Genomic DNA, 25,310 nt, shown 5'->3' with positions numbered 1-25,310 from the left:
ACATGCACCTGGATAACACATCTCTACCAGAAACATTCATTTGATTACTGCAACAAATCGTTGTTTTCAGTATCTGTTCGTCTGTTGTCTGTGTTAATCAGCTGATTTTTCAGTCTATAAAAAAGTGAAAACGAGCCAGGGCGACGATTCAAAGTTGCTCTGTGAGGTTTTCTCATAAAGCGATGTGTGCATCCAGTGTTACTCCCCAAAACACATTGTGTGAATCTCTGACTTCTCACAGACGTGTGAAGCATATTTCCTTTCTCATAAAGTGTTACCAGTGTGTTTTGTGTTGTTTTTTTTTTTACATTTTGTGTTAGCTGGCTCGCAGTCTTCCTCTCTTCCCTTTGCCGTGTGTTTCTTGGCACATCACCACCATCTGTAGATCAGTGGAATAGCATGGACTCATTGACAGGAATGTGTAACGCATCACCCATTTTTGTGTGCGTGAGACAAACAAAGCAGGGACCTGCTCTTGAATAAATATCTCCATCGCACTGCTAGAGGTAAAAAATGACTCATTTGTCTGATGAACAGTCAAAAACAGCCTGGACATTGATAGATATCCAGGTTACAGTGATATATGCTGGATAAATTACTAATTTTCTGTCTGCTCTGACTTTGCTGCCTTTTGAAGGTTACAGGGATAAGAAGACAATCTTTCACCTGTGGCCGTCTGATCCTCCCTCCAGAATAACAAAGACGTCTCTCATTTACCGGCTGTCTTAAACTGGGACAAAGCTGCTTTGCATGGCGTCCACTGAGTCGGGCATTCGAATACACCACGGGAACAAAAAACTCGTCTAATAACCTGTCATGTTACCTCACAGTAGGATCTGAGCACCTGTATCACCGTGTCACCTGTCCTTAAACAAGCAGTAGGGAACAGACTGGAGAACTATTAGCTAAACAGTGTCAACGGCTCGTCCGGTTCCTTTGCTTGTCGTTCTAATGACGCTTTTGGAGGAGCATCAATATTTCATGCAAGGATCTCTCTTTCATGCCTTCTTGCTCACTGAAGACCTGGCTGCCTTCAAGTTGTTAAATTCCCCATTCAGATGCGCCACGCTGTGTGTCTTCCTCGTCTCGCTAAGAATATCTCGTCTAAGTGATTCACTCTGTGACAGAAAGAGAGCAACGAGCGATCAGTGCGAGTGGAGAATAATTTCTCACCTCTCAGGAGCAGAGTCTGTCTCCTCGAGTGAACCTGGGACAGTTTGAGTAAATACCGAGCAGATGGTGCGATCATTAAGCAAAACAAACACTCCTTTGCTGCTTGTGTTTTCTGTACAGATTGAGAAAACAAGGCCCTCTGTGATGTGTGAGTCACTTTCCCTTCGGCTTCACATTCCTTTGGTCCAGGAGAATTGGGTTGCTGCTTCCTGTGACCTGATTCATATCCGCCGTCGTTTAGCTTCCGTCTTCATCACTCTTTACTTTCGCTATTCCTTCTCAGCCTCCAACCGCCTTGCCTCCTTCCTCGTGTCATTTGTTGTTCCCCTTCCTTTATTCATCACAGGCCCATAAAGTTGTCTGACAGGTTTGGCACAGGGCTGGAGGATGCCGGAGTCGACAGTAAAGGAGTCTGCTTGCTCTGTGATTAATGCACCACTGTACTCAGTAGAGACCAGAAAGCTGCTGCGTGCTGATTATCAGTGGATTTATGGTCGAACAGCGGCATCGCAGATGTTGTGTTGTACATCTCATATGCTTTCTGGTCACTATCCCTGATAATATTCATAAGCACCACTCTGGGAGTTCCTGGAACACACACCCCACCAGCTACAGATGCATTCACTGCCTTTTTTTTCCCCAAAGTCATGGAGGGAACGAGGTCTTTGCACCTCGGTGAGTCTCCACATGATCTGCCTCCTCAGCTCTGCCCGTTGATCCCCGTCCCGCCAGCGCTCACTGAACCATCCTCACACCAGGCGGGAGACTTGGCTGTTAGGGTTCTACCGATGTTGTGTAACAGGATTAAAGTGTCCCCCACTCACCTGGCTCAAAGGCTGTTCGTCCGGTACATTTCCATGTCTTTCAAAACTCCATGCCCCCAGTTTGTTACACAGGCTTTCTGCAAGAAAAGTAGTTCCCAACCCTAATGAGATCACCAGGGTTATTTTTTCAAACGTTGGAAAGAAACCCCCTCCAGAGCCACAGACGATGTCATACAGCTGCTCTCTCAGCCGTATTGGTGCTCTTTGTGACAAGTAAGCTGAATGTGATGTGTAAAATCCAGTTTGAGTAACACATCCATGTGTTTGAAGGCTTAATCAGACTCTTGACACCTAACAGCACTGGAAAATGATCATGGCAACAATTTAATCCTCCATCTCGACGGTTGTGGGGTAAGACAGTAGTTTCCCTGTGCTTCAGCATCCTCGCTGTGCCTCACTGACATGAATGAAGGGGCTGATTCTTATTTCACACAGTCTACTACCATATTGTTAAAGCAATGCTTTATTAATCTCATACCGAATGGATGGCAGAGATCAGAAAGATTCCCATATTTACGACTCCATCATTGTCATCTGACAAGTGAAAATGTTTGTGTATTAGGATGAAAACACTACGAATATTAAATTTGGGTTTGATCGCCTTGAATGACAGACTTTGGTCCATGTTTGTTTGATTTTCAGGTGCTTTTCACATATTAAGCACAAAGTCAGATACATCTGAATTTTCAGAAACATCTCACCAGTCATGATGTTGACATGAATGCTGGTTACATGGAACCTGGTTATTACAGCAACTCCTATATAACATGGAGGTGGCAAAACAAGCATTTCATGATTTTGCGTGTTTATGCATTTTAAAGTGTGACTCTTAGATTTTGTAGGTAAGAGAAACCTCGATAGTAATAATTGATAAATATCAGGTTGTAACATTTTTCCAAAATAAATATGCAGCATCTGACTCTGGTATCTCTAAAAGATAGCACTTAAGTATTAATATGTTGCTGAGGTCTTGGACTGGATGTTCAGGCTATTGTCATGCTGTCACCTCCCATCCATCTGTCCATCCATGCATGCATCTGTCTTTCCTCTGAATGTGTGGCGCTGGGAGTCAGACCACATTACCGTCTCTCCTCAGCCTGCTTGTCACGGCTGATGTGAACTCATCAAACGCCTCGACTCGCAGTGCAGCAGCACCACTGGGCTCTTAAACCGCTGCTGCAGAGCTGGATCACCGGGGTTAGGCTATTTCTGGAAGCATCTCTGGTCCTGTTGGCTCCAGAGAACTGTGTGTGTGTGTGTGTGTGTGTGTGTGTGTGTGTGTGTGTGTGTGTGTGTGTGTGTGTGTGTGTGTGTGGTGGGGGGAGCTGCCATTACTGTAAGCCCACTGACTGAGGTCTGCTGCAATTTTATGTTCCTTTTATGTTCATGTCTAACGGTGTAATCAACTTGGAAACCAAGCAAGGAAATATGAACTATAGTCACATACAGGGCACAACATTATTTAAAAAGTAGAGCTTAGATGTATATTAATACCTTTATGACCTGGTTTGTGTTGGAATATAAGGAAGATATGTACCAACATTCGTGTTTTTTATCTGTGTGTCTGTTTGAATGAAGACTTAAAGGTGACTCGGGTACTTCAGTGGTGACCCTTGTTACACACATGAGACCAAGTTGTATTTATGATGTTCAGGTGCTGAGAGTTTTACAATAAGGACCCTTATTTGGATGCATGTTTGTGTGTGTGTGTGTGTGTGTGTGTGTGTGTGTGTGTGTGTGTGTGTGTGTGTGTGTGTCCGTCCTTATCCAGTCTGGTATTCTGAGAGATGATACCTTATGTTATAGTTGGCTTTTACTCTTCCTGACCTCACATGCTATGACTTTACCTTATATTTGTGTCTCTGTTGTGACCTGGTCAGTCTGCATCTTTGTCACAAATCTTATCGTTATTGGATTTTTTTTTAATCTATCAAACATCCTTTCATTGTCTCAAAAGTCAAATATTGGTCAGGCTTAGTGTCTCCCTTAGTCTTATGGTGGCGTGCATTGGTTTGCACATGAGCACACTTTCCGCTCATTCGTTTTAGTAAGACACGAAAATTAGACATGAAATGTTAACCATGATATCCTGATGTAATGAAGGATGTGGGAACTTATAATACAGAAAGACAATAACCGCTTACATCCTGCCCTTTATGACTGTATAAAGGGCAGTAAAAATGATGTCAGCCATGAAATGGACACATCTGTCTCGAGGGTTTCAGCTGTAAAAAATGAAACGTCTGTGTGAAAGGAAACAGCAAGTCCTTATTATTTGAAGGGCACTGTGAAAATGATATGGTTATCAGCATGCTGAACACTAAGAATCTATTTATAACAAGCAGCGGAGACAAAAATTTGAGCTCCATCTGCCTGAGGAATTCAAGTCCTGACACAAGTAAATAGCTGAATAATTGGACAAGCTCTGTTTAAGGAAAAAAAAAAAATAATAATAATAAACCTCCTCTACATGAACATCTATGCCACATATAACCCCACCGCAGCACTTCTCAGTGACTCCAAAATAGCTCTGTGTACTGATGCAGGGAGACAGATGTGCTATTGAAGTGCGTGCAGAGGACGAGTGTTTGTGAAGCCATACAATATTAATGAATACAACATTTCCAGGCTGATAAACAACCCAGATTCATTAGCCCCGAGAGAAGCTTATTACCCGCCAGCGAAAAACTGACTTCTTCCTTTTTGTGATACATTTAGACTTTGATAGGTGAGTCATACAGAAAGAATTCTCAGTAAGAACTGTTCTGTGAGTCTGTAGGAGCATAGGGGAGAACTTTTGTTGTTTGAAGAGTTTTAGCAGGTTCTTTTTTGGCACTGCCGTCTATGAGCAGATGGTTGTGTGGATCAGTTGCTGCCTGCAGTCAAGACTGAGGTGACAGAGTGTTGTATCACTTCCTACGCACTTGTAAAAAAGATGTATAAGATGGTGGAGGATGTCGCATTTGTTTCTGATTTGCTAACACTGGAAAACATTTTAAAAAAACTGAATTTACATTTATATTGAGATGTCAGCAATTATCAGCCCAGCATTAAATTATCAACCAGCTTTAAAATGTAAATTATAACTAGTTTGCGCCTCATTGTTTTAACAAGTGGGCAAACTAATCTTATTTTTGTGGATTTGATGACCCATCTTATCACAGTGAAACAGCAGCTTCCTGCTAATTAGGTCTGGAATTCATGAGTCGACAGTGAAAATGGACATTTATTGATTAAGTTGGAGCTATTGTGTTTATTTATTTATTATTATTTTTTTCCAACAAATCCCACGAAAGACCAAAATCAGCTGTGCTCATATATCTCAATACTTTCTGACTCACCCCGCCTGCCCCAAGCACATTGGCTCCTACTGAACACATGTTTCTACATAAATAATTCAACAACTGCCCCAGATCTGTAGTCTCATCACCTAAAAGGCCAAATAATTTACAAAAACAGCTGGGCACAGTAGTTTTTAACAAACTTTATTCAAAGAGAAGTGCATTTCTGGGGGACTATTTTCAGCTGCGGATAAATACACTTTTGATGCACAACAGTATTTATGATGTGGGATTGCCTTAAACCAGACTACAGTGCCCATGTAATCATAATGAAGGAACATCAGTAAGTGCAGCTGTGTACTGATGTGTTTTTTGTGCTTCTTGGTCTTTTCATGGAATGAATGAGAACAATAAAAACACCACCAGCCTCATCCTTTAAGCGCAAAGACATATAACTGACCAGTCTTACCATATAACTTACCATTGAAGTTCTTAAAGTGCATACTTGGGGGTTTGTCCTGTCAATGTACAGTGGCAGTTAAAGGAACGTTTTTTAGTTTGTTTTACATTAAATTATATACTTTAAGTTACTCACCAGTAGTGATAGTAATTTTCTTGCCATCCAATGACCAGGAATGTTTTTAATGTTGCTTTGTGGGTTAAATATTGTCTGGTGAGGCAAGGTGAGAAATGCAGTTACACGATTTCATTGCCTCATCCAGCAAACATGTGCATCCATGCCACCAACTGCTGAGTAACTCAGTGGCTGTTGATTATGGTTTTAAATGATGACTTTGAATTTTAATGCTGTACATCACCTTTGTCCCCCAGGTGATGTCCCAAGCAGAGGGCCAACAGAAAAACCTGGTCCAATCCATTGACTCTCTACCCACCAGAGGCCCTCTCTCCTGTCTGGACCAGGACCTGCTGCTGCTCAAAGCCACATCGGCCGCCACACTCAGCTGCCTGGGAGAGTGCCTGAACATCCTCCAACAGACCCAGAGCCACAGCCAGGCGCCACCTCAGTCACAGGCCTCTGACCGCAGTCACGCTGCCCATGGAGCCCCCTCCGGTGAGTCTGCCCTGGGCCCCATTCCAGTGCTGCTACTGGAGCCCCCGACCCCTCCATCTCCCCCATCCCTCTTGTCTTTCCAGTCCCCTCCTCTAGAGCCCAGCACCAGCGGCAAGGTCCAGCTGGGGCAGCTGGACTGTGGCTCTTGTCCCTGCCTAATGGCTACCATGAACTTCAATGTTTGTAGTAAATGTTGTTGAATGTTGCATTTGTGTTAAATTGTTTTATTTTGTTCCATTTCTGTTTTTTTTTTTTTTTTTTTGTCATAGTTTGTGGTTGTTAATGTTGTTCTGTGTTGTTTTCCATTCATTATTGTGTCTCTTCAGTGTCGCCAATTGCATTGAAATGCCAATATTTCCTCAAAATGGTAGTGCCAAGTACAAACTTGTGTGTATGAACATGAATTGACTGTCAATCTTGTTTACAGAATCCTTGAAAGCATTGCAGACTGTCTCCCAACATGCATGTCAGAAAAATCAGGGTTTATGTGTGAATGAGTAAACCTAAATATAATGACTAATACTATGCACTTCGAAATCTTCCCAAAGGATTAAGTCTTTGCCAAAGGAATCCACACTGGTGCCTAAAATGTCAGACCTCTGCCATGTTTAACCCTCTCTGTGCCAGATCACTATGGATCCAATAAAGTTGTTTCGATTTAAACCATTTGAAGCCTGAGGGTGGTTCTATTGGCCTAACACCAAGGATCAGGATTAGGGAACAGTTCCTAAAGGTGGAAGGTAGACTCCAAATACAGGACAAGAATAGACTGTTAAGATAATGTGAAATCCATCCAAACATTATGGACTAATCCTATTTTCCCAAGAACAGAGCTATACCTGTAATCCATTTACAGTCGACTTGCTATAGAACAACAGCAGCATAAATCTCTCCTGAAAAGGGAGATGATTTAAAGTGCTCTGAAAGAGTACGCTGATACATTGAAAAGCTACTGAGAACACTCACTGCCTGTGGGCTTAAAGGTGAGGAAGATGGCAGATGTAGCCAGTTTGGATTCACAGCAGTTATTAATTGATGCCAATCACACACAAGTTAAGGCAAAAAATGTGTCATTTTGCCCAGAGAAATTTCCCAAACAGCTGTGGCAAAATTTCCTTGTTGACAAAGTAATTTCAACTCAAGGTCCATTCACTTGCTGTTATGGACCTGTCATGGAAACGATGTTCAAAGTGGATTTGAAAATGGCCAATAAAGCATTAAATGGCTTACTTCTGTGTTACACTATTGCCTCCTCATAGTTCCAAAGCTCCGCCGGAAGTATTGTATTCAACATTTCACTGGCACTAGAATTGGTTGATGTAAACTGAAGAAGTCGATTATGCTGTAGAAGTTGTTTGGAAAGTTTCTGTGGAGATTAGATTGAACTAATTGAATCACCAATACAAGCGGCAGAAATGAGTTTTCTTTGCAAGGTGCTTGGCTCACCCTAAAGTTGTGTTTAGACAGAAAGTGAGGTGAATTGGACTGCTGCTCACCTCAAAAAGCCAGTGAATCAACTGTACAGATGTTAGCTGTAAACTAGTTAGAAACAAACTCACTGTGTGTGTGTGTGTGTGTGTGTGTGTGTGTGTGTGTGTGTGTGTGTGTGTGTGTGTGGCCGCTCAGCCTCTGACTGAAAACAGAACTCACCAGGAATTCCAGTTCTTTTTGGTTTTCCCTCCTGTCTCCTTTTTCTTCTCGTCTTTGGTGGTATATTAAGCAGACTTGCAAATCTCTGGGATAACAATGGATCATGTTTGCCTCAGTTCACGCTGCCCCCATGCTAATTGCTTCTATTTTCGCCCACTCTGGTCTTTCCTCTGACTTTGTATGCGTTCATGCAACCTCTAAAATTCACCTTACTGACTGTCTGAACACATCTTTAGAGACATGGTGATAAGTTCAAACATCTGCATGGACCTCAGTGTAGGAACGCTACTCCTTGAGGTGGTTTGGGAAACTGATTTGAATGCCTCCAAGACCCCTCTCTGTGAAAGTATTGCAAACACATTCAGCTGGGAGAAGAACCTGGGATACATCCACGAGACACTGATGGGATGAAATGTCCCATCAAGCTTGGGAACCCATTAAGCTGGAAGGCAGGGCTAGGGAGAAGGATGCATGGGCTACCTTGTTTAACCTGCTGTCACAACGCCTCAAACCCAGATAAGCAGGGGAAGATGGACGGATGGTTTTGATGCGTGTGTTTCTCATGACTTCTTGGTCCCCATTGGAATCCATTATAACTGCTGTGAATCCAAACTGATGACCGCTGCCATCTTCTAGGCCCTACAGGTGCATGTGTTTGGTGGAATATGTAAGCCAAGAAGTTGTTGTCAACCTCCATCTCCAACTTAGAGAAAGGTCTTTTGGGGTCTGGGTTTGGGTGGGTGCTGGATCCCAGCCAATCTGCCGGTCCTCACAGTTTGTTGGTCTTCTCTTTACGCCAACAGTCACTCTACCCTGTACCTGTTCATCAGACAGGGGGTGGTGTGGAGTGGGACCACCGGGCCGCAAGTACAAACCTCTTTCCTTCCGCTGCCTGGCTGATAAGTCCTGTGGAGGTCCAGCTGCCCCCCGCTTCCGGCATGTACCCCCCACACCTCAGTGAGGAGTTTTTCGTTAGAATCCTCGGTTTTGCCGAGTGATGGGTAGTGTGGCTCACCAGCATGGGCAGCATCCAGATTTGATGCAGCTGATAAAGGGAGTGTCTGGCTGGTCGGTTGGTTGAGTGGTCTTGTTATGCCCTCACAGGGAAGCTTTGCCACTGCATGGGCAAGATAACTCTTTGGTAGAGAGCCAAGCATGAGGTTGGACTGAGTTTGGCCGGCACGTTAGTCCCTCCAGGCTCCTATTACCACAAAACCAGAGCAGCTTGTTTGAGTCAGCTCCAGTAATCGCAGTGACAGTCAAGGAACTTGAAGGATCTTTGTAAACTCCCACCAAGAACCTGCCAGTCACAAACCAGACAGAATATTATCAGCTGATGTCACGGAGGATCTTTGCTGCTCGTTCTAGCTCTTTTTGGATCCCCCTCCCCTCCCCTCTGTCACTGCCATAAAGAGCTTGAAGCCCAACCCTCCGTCTCTGTCACACAGAACATTTTCCTTTAAGGAAATGAAAATCCATAAAGGAAATTTACTTTGCAAATGCTCCCCCTTGCAGCTTAACATAAAGACAGAAAATCGACTATTTTACACACAAAATAAAAGGCAAGAGGAACATGAAGGGTAAGAGTTGGATGTGAAAGCATCACAAAATCTGAGTCGATGTCACAGCCCAGAAATGGAAGGTAAAGCCATTGGAAACTACTTCTACTGCATGAATGTTTGTCTCTCCACTGTTTGATTTGCAACAGCCTTTTGATTCACCTGCATGCCTCTATCCAATGGCCCAGACATCCCCTGAGTGTTTCTACTTCTGGTGCTTCTATGTGACATCTCAGAGAAAGTATGAAAGTAGATCTGTCATAAACTGTGTTGGTAAGCCCCTAACTTATTACCAGCATAAACGCATGAACTATTTCCAGAAATGTTTCCCTTACAACTCTATCTTGAAATGAACTCTCAGGAATCTATTAACCTCCAAATGTCTCGAGAATAGCCTTTTCAAAAAATTCAATTTTCACTGTATTTACAACTTTCTCACATCTCACTCGCCTTCAGGCAGAGCCACCCCTGCTCATGTCTGCGCTGTATGGGAGTCGAGTATCGTAGGAGGAGGTTCACTAACGCTTTTCAGGTTCCTGTCAGTCAAACTGTCAGTTTGGCCTGGCCTGAGGGCTATTTCAGCAGATTTTGTCTAGACGGGCTCGCCTCAGCCTCACCAGCATGTCGACTTGTGTCAGCACAGCTTGCTTCTCACTAATGGATATCAAAGAACGGCCTCTTGGTGCATTAGACTTTTAACCCAATTTGAGTGTTGGGACTTGAGATGAGAAGGGCCTGTGGTCCTGCTCCATTAACTGTACTTTGAAATGGGATCTACCACTGTGGTCTGTATAAGGAGCTTTTAAAAGAGAAAAATCGTAGCTTGTTTTTCCGATGGGTCTGTTCATACATACAGGAGACACAAAATTTGATCAGTGCAATAGTCCTGCATTAGATACAGATTTGGTGAAGCACAGTGTTAGAGGGTTGTGAGAGGTGGTGACTGAATTTGATGTCTGTTTTTGAGGCTGTAGTTCATCGTGTTGTTAAGCAGATTTCCAGTGAGGAGCCTTTTAGTCAGTATTTTAAGTTAATACATATTTCCTTTTCACCTTCCCACATTACATAAGGTTGTAACTGTAATTTAGACTGAAGCTGCTTTAATATTAGTGATTCCTTGAGGTAGGGCTGAGTGAGAAGATTAAAATGAATATGACAATACTGAAAAAGTAGGACAAATATACAAAATCAATCCTAATATAATCAAATTGATATTCAGAAAATTGGATGGCAGAATTTTGTGAAATGATAATACAACATGTTCACCATACAATACCCATTTTTCTCTTTTTTCATTGTAATATTGTATAAATCTGAAATTTGGAATATTGTATAAATTCTGGAATTTCCCCTCGCAGGACAAATAAAGGAATATTGATCTTGATCTTGATAAATCTGAACTGGTGTAGCTGCCTGAAATTTTTATCCATGCTAGCAACATATCTCTAGAGATAGACAGTCATGACTTTTGTCCGGATGTTGATGCTCCCCAGAGGATGAACCTGACCTGGTGATCCCTGACTTTTCCTCTGGTGCCACAAGCAGGTTGAAGGTTTCAATCACCCTGTGGAATATCTCAGCATCTACTTGATAGACTGTCACAATATTTGGTACAAACATTCCCCAGTCCCCAGAGGATGAGTCTGAATAACTCTGATCTCCTTTTCCTCGAGTGCCATCATCAGGTCAAAAGTTCAGTTAGTCCAAAACTTTGGTTGTTATATTAAGGTACACAAACTCAACATTAACTAGTTGCTTATTCCCATCAGCCTCAGCTCTACTTTGTGTTTAGTGCTAATTAGCAAATGTTAGCGTGCCAATATGGTGAAGATGGTAAACGTCATACCTGCCCAACATAGCATGTTAACATCGTCTGAGGGAAAGCCTCAAAAGTCTGACAATGTTTTCCAAAGACAGAAAAATGGCACAAGCAAAAACAAAGAGTTGACTGATTTTTAAGGGATTTTGCTGAACAGCACTGCAAACAATAGCCTTAAAAAAGACCGTCAAGTTGAATCATCACCTCTGCCATTCTGTCCTTTGTAGGTGAAGATAGAGCAGTACTTTCAGATATTGATTTTTAAATGCGTGCAATGACTGGCATGAAATTGTTTCAAGGCTCAGAAACAGTATGAGACAGATTGTACACGATGTAGATTTATAATGTATCTGCAGAACATTGTGTTTGTTGGCCGGCGTCAAAATGACTACTGATTCTAATCATTTCTGTGTGTCTTACCTGAGTTGAGTGAACACAACAGGCCAGCATATAACAATGAACAAATATTAAATTCAAACAGACGCACAAGAACACACACAATTTCCTGTCTAGTCTCTGTCAATCACACACCTTCAGTTCAGTACTATTCATGAGAATCTTTATATTGACTGTCAGAAATATATAGGATATAGAGTGTGATGGGTTCTCTCTAGTCCCTCTTTGATTCCTCTTATCAGTTTTATCCATTCCAAAATCAAGCATTAGTAGACTTGGATCCACAGTACAAATCATATTATAAATCCCAAATATCTCTTCCTCACTGTTCAGTAAAAGCCACAGTCGGCTCTGACGCTGCCTTGTCCTTTTTCAGATGGTGTTCCTGTGTGGACTGTACCAAAGTCGCCCTCAGGGGAGCTGATGAAGAACGGAGGTCTGACTCCTCTACGATCAGCCGAGCCCTCCCCGGCCCTCAGGAAAAGGAGTCTGTCCCATGGTGCTGAGGTGAGAAACATTACATCATATTGTCAGTTATCACCTCTGCTGTCTGGTCTATGTCTGTAAGAAATCTGAGTTCATGGTCTCAGATGTGGGACTGAGACCACCATAGGACTGCACAATTAAGCTAGGAAATATTGAAACTGAAATATTGTCTACTTTGATTTCTAACTGGGAGGGTGTTTCTGATGGGGTTGATTGGATTATAAAGAAAATAATTTTACATTTGCTCATTTTGCTCATGCTTCCAAGTCCAAGGTTGCAGATACATGCAGAAAAGTATAAGTAAGTAGGACATCAGGGTTTTTTGTTCTTTGTGGTTTGATTCTTGTATTTCCTCTGGGCACTTTATCTCAGCAACTAATGAGGCACTCTTTTATAAAGTTGCCAGGGTTTTTCTGTGCTGGGTGAGGAGCAGGGTTACCTCATAGATGGTTATTATAGTATTTTCTTGTATTTTGTTGGTTGCTGTTGTTGAGCTAACAGGATAGGGGTCAGTTGTTTGGTGTTCTGCTCGTGATTTGTGCGAATATTCAAAGCATGGGACTAATGTTTAGCTTCATGGCGACTTTGAACATTATACTCAATATCAACAGTCATCACTGCAACAACTTCCTTGCGAATTAAGCAAAGACAATGTCTTCCGTATTTTCGGTTTGGCCATGTTTAATCAATATATGGTAAGTAAATGTTTTCATCAGTCATTGTAGGTCTAGCCGTTGTGGAAGTGGAACCAAAACTTTCGTGTTCAAACTAAAAGTGCAATGACAGGGCTTCCTAGTTGTTAAAATGACAGCGACATCTAGTGTTTAAACTAGGATGTGCAATGTACATATCTGGAACATATTAGCTGGAAAACACAATGGGAACACAGCATGAAGCCTTATCCTAGTCCAAGTTAAATAAAAACAGATAACACTACCACAGAAACTGAATATTTTTATGTTTTGTCTAATACTGGCCATCCATGTTTGTATTTAAGGTATTATATCTATATTTTGGCTATATTGTATATGTTTATATTGAGGCCATTTTATATATTTAGCACTTCAAATTGCGTGAATATCCCCGTTAGCACTGAAATCTTTGATTTAAGGTGACTGGAGCTGTAAAAAACCTGCTGTAGTGAACGTATCAGAAAGTTCAGAAGTCAGCAAGTTCAGAATTTCATTGGCCATTCAATTCATCTGCAAAGTCAGTTGCGATTGGCTCGATCTCAGGCCAGAAGAAAAGAGGCGTGTCTGATCAGCTCACTGTTATTGGCTTCTCTGGTTGCTAGGCTTCACAAGGCAGACTGTGATTGGTCAAGTGAGGTGTCAGTTGAAATCTCTTAACGTTTCCGGAAGTTGTAACGGCAAAAACGCAGAGGGTAAGCGGAAGAAGAGTGAATGGTCTGCTAATTTGAAAGCAGAAAACAAAACATCCTTCTATGGATTATTATCATGTTTTGGACTACATATTTTTACTGCCGTCGATCGTCTGGACTTTGGCGATGTTACCAGACCGTTTTTGTTGGAGTTTCGTCGATCTGTGGATCACTGAGAAACGTGTTCGGTGAGTTGCCTCAATGTTGCCTCAATTTTAAGAGTTGTTTGGCTGCTGTTGGCGTTTACTGTGCCTCCTGTTGCGATTATATCTTCAAAAAATTTTCAACGATCGATTAACGAGAATTTTAGCTTTCTAGCGGCGTATCGTTTATATAGTGTAGTATAAACGCAAACGGTTTTGTCCGTAGACGAGCATAAACAACAATGAATTGTTACCGTTAATTGTTACTGCAAGTGGGCATTTGGACCTTAAAGTAGGCCATCCATCACATTAAACCTTCCACCACTTTTTTGACTCGAAGTTACTTTGGAGATACTTGGTTTTCGCTGGACAGCTACGATTGCAGACAGGGGCTATATCTTTGTATGTTCAGTGAGACTCTTAAATGAGTATTTGAGACTTCACTGCAAAAAAAAAAAGGTTTGAAATTGTCAGCTTTGTTTTCAGAAAATTCAACCCAGAGAACGAACAATAAGCGAGCATGAACATAATTTTAAAAAGGCTTAAGTGCATTGGCCATTTTCCTGCATTAAATATGTTGTTGATCAGCAGTGAAGTCTCAAGTATTTGATGTCAGGCTTTCCAAAAAGCCCTTGAAGGCACCAACAAAAACATTTTCCCTCAGTGGTGCTCTTAAAACAATGAAGCTGACTACATATTTACTGTGATGGATTACCTGTCTTTTCAAACCTCTGTAAGTTGATTTTCCTGCTTTAGTGAAGTTAATTAAAAGTAAAAAGCTACTTGCAAGATATGAAATGGTATGAAAAATGTGAATGAAATAAACCATTCATTCATTCCTAATTCACAAACTTCCTCTGTGGGCCAGTGGACCGAAACAAATGTGTCTGTGATGATGATGCGATTTCTGCTTCACTTTCATGACGTTAGCCCTTGTTTCCCAGCAGGGGAAGCACTGGTTTTCTGAAAGTTTTAACAGAGCTGCTGTCAAATAAGTGGGTCACACAGTACAGAGCTAGAACTGAGCTGATCCCAGAAGGGGGCTCTATGAATTCCTGTCTGCCTGCTGCAGAGAGGGGCCATCTAACTGCCTGGACCACCCTGCATCAGTGACAGGAGAAGCAGACCAGGTGACCCTGACGCAAATGTGTTTCAGTTGGGTGGAGAGAAAGAGGGGTGGATGAAAGTGTGAGGCTTAGAGGCTGAGACGTTGGTGCTTTAATTGCTTTCTGCCAAAAATGGTAAGCAGACATGCCAGAGCTGTGGTACAGCTCCACACGGAGCTTCAGGCTCATTATGTTCGATACTGTGGTGCTCGTATCAACAAGTGGCGAAGAGGCATGATGACAAACAGCGGGGAAGTGGTGGAGGGGCGTCTTTGAGAAGATGAGTCGCAGCGAGAGGGCCCGGGGTCTTGGCGAGGTTCGCGTTGTGCAGAGTGGACCCTACGAGGCTTGAGGTTTTGCAGGGAAACCGACTCTTGCTGCGGTTTGAACTTGTGGATTTGGTGGCAGGGCTTAGTGGAGTGATGCGAGGCGGCAGAGGGAGGCGGAAGGTGTCACTCTGTATGGACAGTTAATAAATTGATAGCAATAGTTGTTGCCAACTGCAGCTTTAATGATTGAGTTAAACCACTGATAATTACCTTCAAAGGACAGTCCATATGAAGACAAACAGCTTCATATGGATTGTATGGATATTATATGTTATTTTACATATTGCATTATTATTATGAAAGATATGGTTGTTCAGAAGCAGCTAATTTTCCATGTCTTGCATTAAGCTTTGTGATTTTTGGTGGTGTATTTTCCTTGTTCCCATGGACACCTTGGAAACATAGATGAGATGCTACAGTGGATTTGTCAGCTCTGTAAAACATCAGCATGAAATCAAACAGCAGGGATGTGGTTCCAGAGTCACTCCTCCTACACTAAGTCGTTTTGGTATAATGTTTTTATCTTCCATGTAGCCCACCGTGAAAAGACAGCAAATTGTAAATGTATGGAATCATAATCTGTAGTTGAAGTATGCAAACCAGGTGGAGAGGAGGTGAGAGGAGGAAGGTGGCTCACATGGACGGTCACGTCATGACGACTGCTGCTCTTCACCGCACCAGCGAAGTGTGAGCATCATGTAAACATGGATCGATTTCCTGTAACACCTCTGTGACATGAATCGCATTGATCTTTGGTTCTGTCATCCTATTATTCGAACACAGCGTAATAATGGAATCCTCAGCTGTGAATAACAAGATGAAGATTAATGGGGCAAGTATCATCTGAGCAGCATTAGCTGCCACGCCTGCTCGTAATAGCCTTTTTGTCAAACGTTAAACTTCTTTCATTGCTTGTCTCTGTTGTGAAACGTTGAGGGAACAGCCTGGTAAACACTCATGTCACATCTTATAATGGGGTGACACTGGTTTAACCACAGAACAAGGTATGCGGGGCGGGGAGGGACTTTTTACCCTTGATGGGAGCAGTGAATCGACGCCCTGCCTAACTGCCACCAGGGACTTAGCTGTGCTGGCAGCGGTCTAATCTCGACGCACAGAGATGTAATATGTCATGTTAATGATCATTTTCTATTGACATATGAGTGTAAAATGGGTATTAAGGCATTGCTCTGTCAACCCATTTACAGCTAATTGTCAAGCTGTTCAGCATACTTCATAGCGCACAATTAAGAGCAGAGAATGGAAGGCAGCCCATAATAGTGATTTGGCGCCTTTAAAGACATTTCAGACAGTATTACGGCAGTTATGATTCAGGGGGTCTCGGCCAACCATCTGCACTGACATTCCTGCCACTGTCAGTATGTTTCTGCCCACCACAGTGTGCTGTTAGGATACTCCACTACGGAGTACTACGAAAATATGCCTGCCATAAAATAAGATGCAGACATTGAGGGAACTGTAAAAACGACCATCAGGGACTTGGAGAAGAACATAAAATGAAACAGGTTTAACCAAAAAAGATTGCACATATTATATATCATGATGCTCCTCATGATTTATTCCTTTTTCTCATTACTCTGTCAGAAAAACATACAGGCCATCAAACTCAACCATGAGCTTCTGCACCGCGGTGTGATTCCTCTGACTGTTCATCTGCGAATCATGTGAAAACTTCTTTTCTTCACACGTCACTTGCATACAAACAACCGTGCACACTGTGTAGCTTTGGTGATATCTCGCAAAAGAACACAAAAGGACTTATTTTTGCCTTTCTTGACACCTCATGAGTGAAAATAAATTGTATTCTAGCTAACCAAGCGTGGACAGTAAATTAGACGTTATTTCTCAAAAAGTTGTCAGGCCTCTGAGTTATTGTGTAAACAGTGTCTGTACTGTAACCCGCACACTGACATATCATCAACTGTCAGCACGACACAGAAAGTCTGCGTAGGTTCGACATCTCATTTTGCACCGAAACATGTAGACTTTTCACCGCGCTCCGTCGCCGCTCTGTAATATTCTGCGCTTCCCTCCCGCCTCTTCCTCGGCTCTGCCCTGCAGCTCGAACCAGATTTCATTAGAGCCTTCAAAGACGCTGTGGCCTGCGTTTGAAGACGGCGGCCAGAGATGGAGGAGATGCAGTGCAGATTGCCAAGGCGCATTAGTCCAGCTCGACACTGACGTTTCTTCATCTTTTAATGAGATGCAGCACCGTCATCCGTCTGATTACTCCCCGTCCAGTCAGAGCGATTGAAAGTGTGAGGGAGGTGAGAGGGTTGAGAGATTCCTCTTGAGTTGATTGTCTGAAACTTTGACACACTAAAGCTGATATTTAGAGAAAGAGGACCAGAGATTGAGGGTGTAATCATTTACCTCGTGTGCTGTTTGACAGGGTAACAGTGGCTCTGGTGAGATGGTTATTTTGCCATCTTGTGGTGGGGAAACACAATGCAGACAGAGTTCACTGCAAAATGCCTTGGGTCTCTGAATCCGGAGGTTTGGTATTATATATCTTTAGAAAGCAGACAACACTAGAAACAAGAGACGGTTCTTGCATTATTAATGGTTTAAATGAAATATTCTTGTTTAGTTCCAGTTGCACTATTTGTTGGTCAGATGTCCTTAAACGGTGGACAAAATGTTCACTTCCAGTACTGCTCAAGCATCTAATCTCCAGTTTCTGAGCCTAGTTGTTTGCCAGTTTACCATTTCCCGATTAATGTCGTGAGTAGTCGTGAACGCGAGGCAGAAAATACATTAACCCAGAATAATAAAGGTTTGCTATTTGAATTATTTAGCACCGCGGTCGCGTTTGATATTCGCTCCAAGTATGCAGGCAACAAGAAGGAAGCACAGGGCCGGAGTGTGACTGTGGGAAAATGGAAGAAAAATTGCTAGTGCTTGCAGAAATCAGCTGCTTAATGCATTTGCAGCAGCAGCGGTGCACTTCCTTCCAACATACTCGACTCGTCCACAGTGTTAGTGTGGATAGAAGCTGCTGCTGGAGAACAGAGAGTTAATGACACACCTCCATCAGTTCTGTATCAACAGAAAAGGCAGATTAGGAGGAGTCCTTTCTTTCTGATGTCCATGTGTTCGGTTAAAAGTAGATTTTGTTTCATATTTGCATGTTTTTACTCACAATTTTCTTTTTTTGTGCTGTGAAAACATAGAAAGAGGTGGAAATCCTGCAGAAAGACATACGGGAAAAGAGAATATAACAGTAGTTACAGAAGGTTTTTATTTCTTTTTTCTCTTGATTCTTTTCCTGCATTTTGAATTTAAAAACTTTCTACATCTAAATTGTTGTTTCTTCATTATTCCAGCAGAGGGCAGCAAAGTGTGACGTGCAGCTCCTCTTCTGTGTGACTCAGTTTACAGTGTTAGTCGACTGCACTGCCAGAGAGATTTACATGTGAACTCAAGAGTAACTGTAACGCCAACAGTGGCAATAACATCACAGTCTGATTTAGACCAGCGTGTGGTCAGCTTGCAACTTTATGAACTCAAACGCTTATTTGAGTTAAATTAAGAAGATTATTTTGCTCTAAACAGCCAAAGTAAGTCAAGTCTTATTAACAGGCGTAAAGATCCTGTCAGTCCCGGAGTGAAAACATCAAATAAAGAGCTGTGTGTTCTCAGGTCTTAGCTCAGGGTGGAAAATATCAACCCATGACTCACTCTCTGCTCTGTAATCCACTCTCTTTATTGAACTCCAGATTTACTTTGGGAAATTGGAAATGACATCTGCCTGCTGGAAAATGCTTTGTCTGCTTCTGCACTTCTGCTGGAGACATCACAGACTTAGTGTTTTAAATCGAAGCTTCTCGCTGTTTTTCAGAACAACCGGCATGAAACGCACGCGCAGAGACATTTAGTGATGTTTTTTGTGGCTTACTTTAATTATCGATTAACTGGGCATTGATTTTCTGAAGTAATTGATTAGTTTTTCGCCTGTAGAACGTCAGAACTCTGCCCTGTGATGCTGCGCCGGTAGTGAGAAGTGAGGCTTTGGAAAGTTCATTGCTCTGAACTGTAAGGTGTCTTTGTTGCTTTAATCTCCCTCAAAGCTCCGAGACAAAGACGTCTGACGCAGAAAGTTTCTCACTTCTTGGTTTTCTCTACACTTCATGTCAGAGAAAGAACAGTTGTGCAGAGACTTCCATCAGCCTCTGATTAAGAACAGGAGTGCCAGAATGGAAAGGTGTGTGATTACCAGGTGTACTACATATTAGATAACTTTTAGAGGGAGTTGGCATTACTCGCTGCTTCGTTTGATCATTATTCAGGCAGAAGCTGCAGAAAATCACTGTTCTGTAAAAGCTACGGTACAGCACGACCGCAGATGTGTGTGGTGCTGGCTTGTGTATGGTTAGTTCTGTGGGCAGAATGGGAAGAAGCTCTTATTCCAGCGTTATCCAGCGGTAGTTTTAACCATGGAACTGCTCACCAGATAAACAGCCTGACTTGCTTTTGTTGTGTCACACGTTTGTATCAGTGTGTTACCAAGTGGGACCAAGTGTACGGCTCATTTTAAGCCAGCTGGGTGGTTGGATTAGTCGACAACAGCGGCGTCTTATTGGTTTGTGCGTAGTGTAGCTGCAGTACGTCGTACTGTAGCTGTATGTCGTTTTACTCATAGATTGCTCCGCGATTAACACACACCGGCCGCAGGATGACTCACCACCGAGTGTGATGGCGTACGGTTTCTTTCATCTTTGTGTGTGTGTGAGCTCCTAACCACTGTGTCTGTACTTTCTATCCTCTCATTAGACGCTCTTCTGATGGAACTGCTCATTATGATTTATACATGAGGTACTGAAACTCAACATCTCAGCCCTGTTTGCCTCTTTTTTTGGGCGGTCTCCTTCTCATTGATGTTCTTTCTCATTCGTAACTGTTCAGGTGCATTTCTAATCCGGAGCTTTATTTGTGGCAGTTCTGTGTCGTGTGTTTGTTGCTGCGTCGTATCTCTGCTTCTTAGGTCCCTGAGAGAAGGTCCAATGCTAATAGCTTTACAGCCTAATGCTAATCATTGGCCCAGTCTTGTGTGTGCTGTAGTTCTCTGCACAAAATGTTTTTACACATTTATGTCCTAAATTGAGACCAAGCAGTTGATGCAGCACAGTCTGTTCAGACATCTGCTACCATTTAAATGCCTTTAAAGCTTCTAATTAACGTTTAAAAAATGACTACAGGTCTTATTACACAGCTGCAAACCCCGTTGCCTTTCAGCGAAAGTCACTGTTTGGAAAGACGAAAGTGACACGGAGCTGATTCATGTATGGATTTTAGCAGTTTCTTGTTTGGGTGGGGTTGTCTGCTCTCCGTCTGGGCTGGCACGTTGCACTCAAGGCTGCTTGACCTCCTCTTTGTCATGTGTCTTAAGCGAGCTTTAAGCTTTAAAGCTGCCTTAGCTTTGTTTGGCCCAGCGGCAGCAGCGACACACTGAAAGCGCTGCGTCACAAAGTGAAGTTCAGCCCTATTCTCAGCGCTGTCACCTCCTTATTAGTAAATAGTATCAACACTCGTATGCGTTATATGAAATGATGGATGAAAGGTAAAAATAAGCTGTAGCTTTGGGATAAATGCCGAACGGGAGCCACACTGGAAGCCCTGAGAAGCTCCCTGCATGTTGACTCAAAGCAGAGCTGACATTTAACAGAGGAAGAGGAGCTCGACAAACACACCCAGTTGTTATACTTTAGTTATGAAACCGTCAATTTATTGGAATATGTTGCTCCTGCAGACAGTGATCCGGATAAGCATGAAGCACGCAGACAGGGTGTGGACGTTCAGTGATTATGAAGCGACTGAATGTCAAATTGGACAGGAGGTGTTTTTCAGTGATTTTCGACATGATTATTAGTGTTGCACATGCAGACACGGCTGCCTCAGGGTTTCCTGGGAACGACAAAACACGTGTAGCCCTGCCAGTGAAAATGCCACGATGATCAGAGGGAGGCCAGAGGCCAGCAGGCGGGACACTGATACTTCAGTAGCAGCGTGACAGTGCTGGGCAGAAAGTGTCAGGGTCCAATCAGGAGAGAGACACACACGCTTAAAGTGTGCTGCTCTCCCATTTCATTGGTGCAGAAAAGTGAAAATTACTATTATTATTTTACAAACAAAATAATGAATTTCTCACTAAAAAAATACATTGAATGTATACTGTGAATGTATACACTTCATCGTGCTTCCATAAACTGTAGTTGCTGTTCCACAGCTTATCATCAGTATGTAACTTTAAACTCGTTCCCTAAGCTTGATTTAAAGACACAGTCGAGGGGTGTACATCAGTTTGCATGACTTCCACTTTCTCTCTTATATCAACCCTCGGGACACTTCTTATATTGGCTGCTGATCATACTGAAAACACTTTCACTGTACATGTTCACAGCTAGTTCTCACAATGTGTTCTGCAACCACGTTGGAAATTAGAAGCGTCTGAATGGTGACACCAGAAGGTGGATATCGTTTAGATGTGGGGATCTCTTGGAAGACATTCATAGTGTTGCACAAGTGAAATAGTTGGGTCAGTATTGAAAAGGCAGCCGAGAGAGAGAAGTTGAAACCTTTGCTCCCTTCTCACCTCTGCACAGCTGAGCAGTCACTGTGTGAAATGGGTATGAATGTCCAATCGTGGGTTTCAGAAAGTTACAGACGGAGATCAGCCATCCGACAGACGTCTCTGAAGCAGCAGCACTGTGCGACACTGGCACTGCTGTAATTAGGACGAGAGACTTGGTGAATTTCTTGAAGTTAAAAACAAAGTTATGTTCTTACAGCATGTCCCAAATTCATACTATTATCTAATTCTATACAGCATAAAAGGGGTACTGGCCCTTTAAGACTTCAGGGTCAAGTTTAGTAACAAAGCAGGTGGAAACACATCCTGCTAATTACAATCTGGTCCGAGCTGGGTGGAGACAAAAAAATTAATTTGCACCACAAAGCTGGCCTCCCCGGTGTTGGCGATGACTAATCGAGCAGGTTACAGTTTTACCTTTTTTCTCTGTTGACGGTGCCCAAAGGAGGAGGCGGAGGAGGGGAAATCCACTTTACTGTAACACAGACACTTCAAAGGTAGAGCTAGAAAGAGGACTCTTCTGTCAGGGAATGATTTCACAGCAGAAAGGTTCAGGAGTGGAGTCCCATGCACTCTGCGCTACCCCCCCCCCCCCCACCGGTTCTTAGATGGTGTTTCAACAGAAAAGAAATAAAAAGAAGATGGACGTGATGATGATAGGGGATGGAGAGGACGGCGGGTGAAGGAGGACAAGCCCTCCAAGTTTAGCCTGTTCGAACCGAGAAGGAAAAGGAGTCTTTGAAGTGGGAGCACGATCGCATTCGCCCTATCTAAGCCTCCTGCAGACGCCCACACTCTCCCCTGATGACTCGAGAGAGAGAGGGAGAGCAAGAGAGAGAGAGGGAGAGAGAGGGGCAGCAAAGAGAAAGAAACGGAGAAGTATTCACAGCGAGAGCAACAAAAGAGAACAGGGTGGAGGTGGGAAAGCCCTGCGAATGCATGAGGAGACGGTTAAGGAGAAAGACGGCGATGAAACAGAATAGCGGATGGCATGAATGAGGAAGACGAGGGAAGGGAGGGTGAATGGAAGGCACAATGACAGATGACAGCGCGAGGGCGGAGGAAGAGAGAGGAAGAATGAATCAAACATGAGATTGGAGTCAATTAAAAGGAAGACTGTCAGGCTGGAACGAATGAAGAGGAGAAGACAGTTACTGCACTGAGACAGAAGAGAGACGGATGGCAAAGACAAGAGGAAGAGCTTGATGACTTTATTTAGAAAACACCTTGAGTGCAAAGCTACAAGTGCTATGAGTGAAAATAGCAATGTTAGCAATAGCAATAAGCAGGAGGAAAACAAACTAACGACAAGAAAAAATCTGGTAACGACACAGTAAAACATCAACAGTGATACCAGCAAAATAAACCCAAATTAGGAAGAAATGTCTTCAAGAGTTCTGAGATCTGAGGGGAGTGTGTCCACGGTTAAAGGCCATGAAAACAGAGAGCAGCCTGCTGTAGCTTCGCAGAACTGCCACACTAATTAACCAGGCTGATAAACAGAAAGGTGGAGGTGTGGAAGGAGGCAGGGACGCCATGACAGAGGAGGACGGGAGGGAGGAGGATGTAAAAATGGAAAGAGATGAAGGGAAACACGCCAGAGGGATGATGGGAGGATGCAGAGGGAAACGTCACTGGGACTTTCCCTGAGCTCTCTCTCTCCCTCCTCCTCCTCCCTGTTTTTCAGAGCGGGTGGTGGACAGAGAGGAAAGAGTCTCTCTCTGCGAGTCACGCACAGCACAGCAGCTCACCGCCTTCCCTCAGCCACACTGTGCGTCCCTCTAACAAGACCCGGGACCGCTTCAAGAAGGCTGCTCGCTCTGTCAGCAAATTCAGCCGCGGGAGACGAGTGTTTTGGTCCGCGGTGCCCATCGGAGCTTTACACCCTTCAGAAGACACAGTTTCTGACAGGTTTTCCACTCAGAGAGCACCTATTTAACTGGATTTTACAGCGACTCGGGCCTCCTGCCGTGGCTGTCCTGCTTGTGGAGGAAGGAGCTGTAACTTCTCTGCCTTTTGCTGGATGTCGCCGGCGCTTGTGTTCACCTGAGGCCGTCTTACTTCCGTCCCTTTCCGGAGATGAGATCCAGCATCATGCAGGTCAAGCCTGTAGCTACACAGCAATGCAGCGTGAGTGTCGACAAGCTGCGTGTGATGGTGCTGATGTGTGTGTCTTTGCGTCTGTTTTTGGACGTGGGGGTGAATGGTGAAGTTGCAGCCTGAGGGGTTACCCAGCGTGCACTGGGTTGCGTTGAAGCAGTAAACATCATTTATCTGAAATGGGAAGGTTTCCGAGTCTTTGTTGACTTCATAAATAAGTTATAGAACAAACCAGCCAGCAGGACTCATTCCGGAGGTAAACATTTAACGCCGACGGCGTCCTTAAAAGTTTCTCAAATGGGGTTTGAAATGGAAAAAGGTGAAAAACCAAACCCAGTAACCTCAATGTCCACTAATGCTTCACAGAGCAATTATAAGCACTTAATACGAAGTCCTTCTGGGTGGCCTGGTTGTCAGATATGTTGTTTGTGTACAGTGTTTATCTTTTCTATTCAGTAATAATGCACCTGCATATGCAGTGATGGAATGTAACTGAGTACATTTACTCAAGCGCTGCACATAAGTACAATTTTGAGTTACTTTTACTTGACTATATCTGTTCTGTGCTAATCCTACTTCTGATATTGTACTTTTTACTTCACTGCATGTACTTTACAGCTTCACTTGCTCATTACTTCACAGATTCAGATGAATATTACAAAATATGAATCAAATACATCCTATTTTCTTCTCTAGAGTATTTTTCATTGTGCTATTGCTGCTCTTTACTCTCTTAACTACAGTAAGACAATGTAAAGTGCTCATTCTCATGTTCTAATAAACCATCCAGTGTTCAGTTATAACTGTTAGTGAGTAGTTAATGGATTGAGTTCAAACACTCAAAGGTATTTTTCACAAAGCTTTAAAGTTCTTGTAAGTGGTTTAGAACTGATATGTAAACTGTTAATAAAGCCATTAGTTCTTCTAAAGGATGCCCCGTTAAAAGGCCCACAGTATCCACCAAACTTAACTGATTTAGCCATCAGCTAACTCTTTAGCACCTTTATTTTTGGTCTTATTTTAACATCAAGACATTCTTTTCTGAAAACGTCCACAATGAAAACGAGAGCTTTCATGTTTATTTAACCTTTCATGATACTCGCAGCCTGTCAAAGTTACACACAGTGCCGGCGTCCAGTGTTTTAGGATGGGATGAAGTACAACAAAAGTGTCTAAATGACCAACATTAGCGAGTCTCCTCTCCTCCTCATGCTGTCGAGTCATAAATCCAAACACCCTCTGAGCTGATTTGTCATTGGGGACACTTTATTACCGACTTCTGGACAAGTTGAACTGCATTAAAAAGTCTAAGCTAACGACAACCACTAAGTCCACCAATATATCCACTCCAGGGCTTCGGCGGAGGTGCTCTGACCTCTCC

The 25,310-nt window shown here is 43.0% G+C and overlaps 1 protein-coding gene across 1 annotated transcript in view; it reads left to right on the top strand.

Moving 5' to 3' along the window:
- osbpl10a (oxysterol binding protein-like 10a) overlaps positions 1-25,310 on the top strand; it is a 67,710-nt gene that overhangs the window by 33,532 nt on the left and 8,868 nt on the right. The window contains exons 6-7 of the mRNA XM_076755171.1: positions 6,110-6,350; positions 12,151-12,281. Coding sequence (XP_076611286.1) covers positions 6,110-6,350; positions 12,151-12,281 — 372 coding nt within the window. The remainder of the gene's footprint in view (positions 1-6,109; positions 6,351-12,150; positions 12,282-25,310) is intronic.

This window comes from Chaetodon auriga, chromosome 17 (assembly GCF_051107435.1).
Source record: "Chaetodon auriga isolate fChaAug3 chromosome 17, fChaAug3.hap1, whole genome shotgun sequence".
NCBI classification, from domain to species: domain Eukaryota; kingdom Metazoa; phylum Chordata; class Actinopteri; order Chaetodontiformes; family Chaetodontidae; genus Chaetodon; species Chaetodon auriga.
This window is presented reverse-complemented; position numbering and strand designations above follow the sequence as displayed.